At 43.4% G+C, this 6,658-nt stretch overlaps 1 protein-coding gene across 2 annotated transcripts in view; it reads right to left on the reverse strand.

Moving 5' to 3' along the window:
* wdr47a (WD repeat domain 47a) overlaps window positions 1–6,658 on the reverse strand; it is a 24,564-nt gene that overhangs the window by 12,366 nt on the left and 5,540 nt on the right. For both annotated transcript variants that reach the window (XM_032531333.1, XM_032531332.1), the window contains exons 5-9: window positions 5,578–5,709; window positions 5,228–5,404; window positions 3,915–4,423; window positions 3,402–3,519; window positions 454–635 (exon numbers count right to left, since the gene is read on the reverse strand). In XM_032531333.1, coding sequence (XP_032387224.1) covers window positions 454–635; window positions 3,402–3,519; window positions 3,915–4,423; window positions 5,228–5,404; window positions 5,578–5,709 — 1,118 coding nt within the window. The remainder of the gene's footprint in view (window positions 1–453; window positions 636–3,401; window positions 3,520–3,914; window positions 4,424–5,227; window positions 5,405–5,577; window positions 5,710–6,658) is intronic.

Consider the following 6,658-nt stretch of genomic DNA (forward strand, 5'->3'; position numbering starts at 1 on the left):
ATTTCCTTTCCTGGGCTGGGACACACATTCATACGGTTTAATAAAGTGCTTATTGGACTTTAACTTATCATTGCACTTACAACAACGAGCGCAGCTGTCCTTAATTTAGGTCATACTGTAGGTCTCATCTGTGGTTTTTCCATGTGTGTAATTGTGTGTGTTTATGTGTGTGTGGGTGGGGGGGGGGGGGGTGCTTCTCAGTCTCCCCCCTCTACAGCAGACCTCCTCACTACAGCAGCCGCTTTCAGCAGATTTCAGAAAATCGTTACAGCGTACATTGATGTTAAAATGTATACAGGCTGACAGGACGGTCAGAAATGTTTTGCACGCTTTTACTCTTTTTTCTTTTTGGTACGTTTTGTTGATAAATGTGAGATATTTGAGTCACGCGCGTCTCGTCTTCATACAGATGTGCGCTACCTGTCTGACCGGTCTGTCTTGCTGTGTCTGTACCTGTTGAGGAACTTCTCCGTGAGGCTGTGTTGCATGTCACTAGGCGGGGGTTCCTGCTGCACCCCTCCCTCCAGCAGCATCTGCTGGTACAGCTGCCTCTGCTGCTGCTTCTGCTCCAGGTGCTGCTGCACGCGGAGACGTTGCCGATAGTACTCCTCATACTTCTCTGTGGACTCCCGCAGCTGAGGAGTGAACAAAAATAAGTCCCAGGTCACTCAGACTACCTCTGAATAGTGGCTTTATAATTAGTGCAACCCGATCCTTCCTTAAAAGTCAACTTACTTGTGCCTTCTTGACAATTTAAGAATCTGGTTTTAAACCTCCAAACTTCTACTTTCTTTTGGATCCTGATTATCTTAATTTAGTTATCAAATTATTTTTCCAATTTAGAAAGTTTTAGTCTTTTTTATGATGGTGTCACTTCTTTTCTGTGTAGTTGTTATCATGTTCTGTTTTTGTAATTGACTCAATGTGATTGTAAATGAGGGTCGTGTTCAATGATCAAGTGTAAATAAAGGTTGAATGGATGAATGAATGAATTATGAACTTAATCTCTAGTTGGGAGATTCATTTTGGAAGGAAAATCATTTTGGAGAAGGAAAACAAAACGTAAAGGACATAAATGGAACATATAAACATAGATCTGAACAAATGAAAAAGGACAAGTAATCATAATATTCACACACAACGAAGCATGTTAACACCTGAGGAAAGTCATGAATGCCAACTCTTATAACACTACTCAAGGCAGCATTGTGATCAGAGGAACCCTGCTCCACCCATTTCTTCTGTCAGTTCAGGTATTAGAGGAGTATTAGATGAGGACAGCTCACTTCCCCTCTCTGTCCTCTGCTTCCTGTCCTGACAATGTGTTGGGAAAGCCTCTACTGTTTGGAGAGGGGAGAGACACTGGCACTGGGCCCTTGCTTGAAAAGGGATGGAAGGCAGAGAGGATACAAGGGGGGGACGGGGGGGTTTCTATGTGTCTCTAGGGTGACGGGGAAGGCAGTACAAGGCACTACCTTCACACTGAGCCACACAAAATGGACCAGAATAGAAAGAAAGAGACAGACCGAAAAGGACACTGTGTTAACACTGGGTTTACAGGCAACATTGGGGCAGTAAAGAGTCATTTTTTTGTGGGTGAGCTCCTGAGTTGTTGAGCCACGTGTCCCCTTCTGACCTAGACCCAAATCCACCTAGGCTTCTTCTCCCAGTTTCTGATCAGATAAATACACCTCCCCACCTGGAGTTATGAGGACAGTCTTTCTTCTAAAAATTCTAAGCGGTTTTAGGGATTTTTGTTTTGGACCTTTTGAAATATATAATATTTAAGAATATGTGTATCATGTCTGTGTGTTCAGATTTAAGTTGGGACTCAGAGAAGAAGTACAGTGTAGTGACACAGGGTGATCACGAAAGGTAGCACTAAAATTGACTAATTAGTGTGAAGGTAGTCTCAAGTGGGTTAGGGTTTTAATCGGTCTTAATGTTTTTATTTTTAATTGTTTGTACTTGTGTTTTATCTGTTTAACTGATTTTGTGTGAAGCCCTTTGATTTGCCCTGTTGCTGAAATGTGCTCTACAGATAAAGCTGCCTTGCCTTGCCTTGCACATTTTGATTAATCAGTGGGCCAAGCTACAATAACTTAACTTCCATGTGTCTGGACACAGACACAGTATACAAAAAAGCCCATTTCCTAGATGCTCTAAGGCAGGGGTCTTCAACGTTTTCCAGGCCAAGGACCCCCAAACTGATGGCGAGATGGAGCGGGGACCCCCTAATTATATATATTGTATAAAATTGTGTTATATCAAACTGGTCCTATAGTGCCATGTGTGCATTGATGACTGAAAGACATCTTCTGCCTCCATTTATCTGTTTACTACAGTGTGTTGAATTCATGTTAATGTGTATTCAAAGACATTTCAATTAGTGGAAAAAATTGCGGGGGGGGGGATATAAAAAAAAAGTCTAATCAACCAAAACTTTCGCGACCCCCATGCAGTACCTCCGCGGACCCCCTAGGGGTCGCGGACCCCCTGTTGAAGACCCCTGCTCTAAGGCTTACAATGCACATGAAGTGCTGGGACATGATGAAAGCACACTAACACTACAGCACCAACAAACCAAAACAAGGACGACTTCCTTCAACCAAAGTCTGTCATCCAGGCAGAGGACAAGGGCGCTGGAGTGGACTGAGCCTCTCACTGTAAGCAGCCATGTCAGCGTTGACAGGGACGAGACTACATAGCAGACTTGCAGGAGGAAGATGACTCAGACACACCACTCTGAAAAAGATTCATCAGAACTGGCCTATATATAGACCGTGGTGTAGGCAACACTATCAAGGAAAGAAAACAAGTAGGGCTGGGATATGCTGTTGTCACCATTAGATTATTTGCACAATACATTGGTGCCTATTTGATTTGTATTGTGATTTTGATTTACTGCAATGTTTTTTCTCCATCTTTAACAAATACAAAAGTTGAATAATTCCCATCTAGAGACAATATATCAGACATTTCTAAAAACTAATGGTTTCCTAAGAAGAATGCACATCACATGTCAGTCAGTCTGACATTTATTTTGTTTGTAAAGAAGAAAATAATTAATTAATTTTAATTAATAAAAGAAAAAGTATTTTCTGCGTTTTCCGCTTTCTGGCTGTTTTGCTGGAGACGGATATGATGTAGCCGCCGTCACCGTTACCGCATAAACAGAAAATATTAAGGTGAATCATTGGAAAAATAAAATAAAAAATAAAATAACGATTCTCGGAAAAAGAAGCGATTTTAAAAATATAAAAAAATAACTGCTTGAGTTGATTTTTTTACCCCCACCCATAACAACAATACAGTGACAAATTGAAATGAAGCCCTTGTTCAGTAATGTGTGACATGCAACAGGTCTAACGAGTTGAAAAGCATGCGTCGTTGACGTTTACCTCGTTCCTGTCGTCGGTGCCGGCTGATGGCGCCTCCTCACCCGGAGCGGAGGCCGGACGCAGATTCTGAGCTCCGCCTGAACTCATCATCTTATCCACGGGTGTGTCTGTCCTCGATCTTCACAGAGAAAACACACCAGAGCAACACATTATCCAAGACATCCGGCAATATAAAACCAGACGCTGGCAAAAACTGGGTCTGGGGCTGCAACAAAACCAATTTTCATTGTAGATTAATCTGCCAATTCTTAAAAAAAAAATGCCAATCGTCATTTCCCAAAGCCCAAGGTGGTGTCCCGAATGTCTTGTTTTATCCCCAACTCACAAATATTCAGTTTACGGTGACAGAGGAGAGAAGAAACTAGAAACTTTTCACATTTAAGAAGCTGGAATCAAAGAATTGTTACTCCTTTTTCAAACCGATCAATCAATTATCAAAATAGGCGATTATTTTAATAAAAGGCAAATGGCTTCATCTTTCCAGCTCTATTCCGGTCCACTCCAAACCCTTACGTTTCAGGGGATTCCTCAAAGATGCTGTGGCAGTCGGAGCTCTCCATCATGAGACTCCTGGTCACGCTCTGGCCTCCTGCTCCAGGGTAGTGGAAGTTGGCAAACGAGTGGGACATGGGGGAGACCCCTTTGCCCGGCGCTATCTCCCCGCCACTCGCTCTCTTGTCCTGGCCGGACAGCCCGTAAGACAACCCGTCCAGCGCTGGGTTCAAGGAGCGCGACATGTAGGTGTCGGCGGACTGCGGGCGACGCAGCGGGGACGACGGGTACGGAGACAGCTTGCTGATGAGCGGGGTGAGGAGGTCGTAGCCCGCCTTTGTGGGCTTGACCAAGCGGTCCACGTGGATGTTGAGTTGCTTCTGTTCGAAGGCGCAGGAGAAGACGGTGTGGGACAGGTTCTGCATCCAGGAGAGCAGAGACAGGTCCAGGTCGTCACAGCCGTTGCCGCACAGCATGTCCACACCCAGCAGGACCTCGCTCTCTGTGATCTCCTCACCCGTCGCCTTGCTCTGCACGCAAACAAATCCAACAAATGTTAGTTTCAATCATCGGCAAACACTAAGGGCCCCCAATTTGGGGCCCGCGGGCCAAGATCGGCCCGTCCTCCCTTTGCTTTGGCCCAGCATAGCATTTGACATGCTCATGCTTATTCTCCTCTTATTTTATGGATGATCTCTGCAAACTAAGGCAGATTAAAGAGCAGTATTATTATTTTGAAATCTGATTTTAGATTGAGAATGTTAATTTTCTATAAAAATAAAAGAATACATTTTATTGTAATGCTATTTCACATAACATGAACATTTTTTTTGGCCTGTGGCCTTCCATCCAGATAAATTTTTGGCCCTTTATGATGAAAGAATTTGGGCACCTCTGCATTAGACCCAGTGTTAACTAAAGATGGTCTTTTTTTGCTTCCCAATACCAATTCGGATACTGATCTCATATATTTTATTACGTTTTAACAACTGTATACTACTATCCCTGTATATTTGTGATAGGATTTCTACATTTGTTGTCGGTTTGGCTCAGGTTAAACTCTCCAACAATGAATGCACCATCATTTTTCTTATTTTATCCAGTTTGACAGTCAGTTATAACAGAAAAAGAACATATATAAACTACTTTAAGGTAGATTTTCTTTAGAGCTTTTTTATGTGGTATCAGATCGGTGCTAAACTCCAGTACTTCCCGATACCAGCGTTTTAGGCAGTATCGGAGGCGATCCTGATACTGGTATTGGTAATCGGAACATCTCTTGTGGAATCTGGTTTAGACCCCTGTACTGTATGTTTGCTTTTAGTGGCTCAAACCTGGCAGAACTCCACACAGCACTCATAGAGGACTCCCTTGAGGAGCAGCTGGAACAGTCGATCCCCGCTGGCCTTGAATCCAGCCTCACTCAGCTTCCTGTCTGCAGGGATGAACTCCGCCACCATGGTGCAAGCGTCCTCAAAACACTGCACCCTGGCCGTGCTCGGGTTCCAATCCTGCAGGAACATGGAAGGAAAGATTTCAACAAAACACTGTATTGTTTATAAGTGGAATCAATTAAACTGGCAGGAAAGTGCACAAGAGAGTCAAAAAAGATGCGTTCAGTTTTAGCAAAACAAGAAACTACAACTGAAATATTTCTGTTTGGATCCACTTTCAGAGATCTTGCCTTGAACTCTGCATGGTTGGTGAGGCGAGGCAGTGTGAGGAGCAGACACAGTTTGCTGTAGTCGTCTTTAGATGGACAGAACTCTTCCAGGGCATGGAGGCACTTCACTGCTTCCTGCATGGTGAACTCCAACTACAAAACATAAATAGTACAGATTTCAGATTGTCACAGACGACAAGTGGAAGTTTCTCTCTGACCAGCAAAGGTAGATGAACATGGTACTTTTAGAGAGAGCTTTGCCTCCATGGGACAGAGCACATGGCTGCCGTCACGGTAGCTATACCCCAAACCATAAGATCCCGCCTATCAAACAGCAGCTTGGCTCCCTGAGCCCTTCTGTCAAATCCAGCCTCAGAAACCTGGGGGTTGTGTTTGACCAGGCCATGTCCCTGGAGACACACTCAAAACAGCTTGTTCGAAATTGTTTTTTTCACCTTAGGAACATCTCTAAAATTCGCAAAATGTTGTCAAAGAAGGATCTGGAAATGATAATTCATGCTTTCATATCAACAAGACTCGACTACTGCAACGCTGTTTTTACCTTTTTGAATAAGTCTGCTTTAAACAAACTGCAAATTGTTCAAAATTCTGCTGCCAGACTTCTAACAGGTGCCCCTCGAAGGTCTCATATTACCCCTGTCTTGTTGGACCTCCACTGGCTCCCTGTAAAATTCAGGATTGATTTTAAGATTTTAGTGCTGACTTTCAGAGCCTTAAACGGTCAGGCCCCACATTACATCCTGGACCTTTTGAAGCCGTATTCCCCTGAGCGCATTCTTCGGTCTTCTGGCCAGAACCTACTTGCAGTCCCTAAGACCCGTTATAAGACCCGAGGGGACATGTCATTTCAGTCTGTTGCTCCCAGACTGGGGGACGCCCTGCCCCTGTCCTTGCGTCTTGCAGACACTGTCGTCTCTTTTAAAAATGATCTGAAAACATGTCTGTTTAAGAAGGCTTTTGGTTGATGGGTTTTTGCTAGTGTCATTTTAATTTTATATATTTATATACATTTTATACTGCTTGTTTTTTGTTGTTGTTTTTTTTTTACTTACTCTTTTGTACAGCACTTTGTGATTTTTAT

The sequence above is a fragment of the Etheostoma spectabile genome, chromosome 12 (genome assembly GCF_008692095.1).
Source record: "Etheostoma spectabile isolate EspeVRDwgs_2016 chromosome 12, UIUC_Espe_1.0, whole genome shotgun sequence".
NCBI lineage: Eukaryota > Metazoa > Chordata > Actinopteri > Perciformes > Percidae > Etheostoma > Etheostoma spectabile.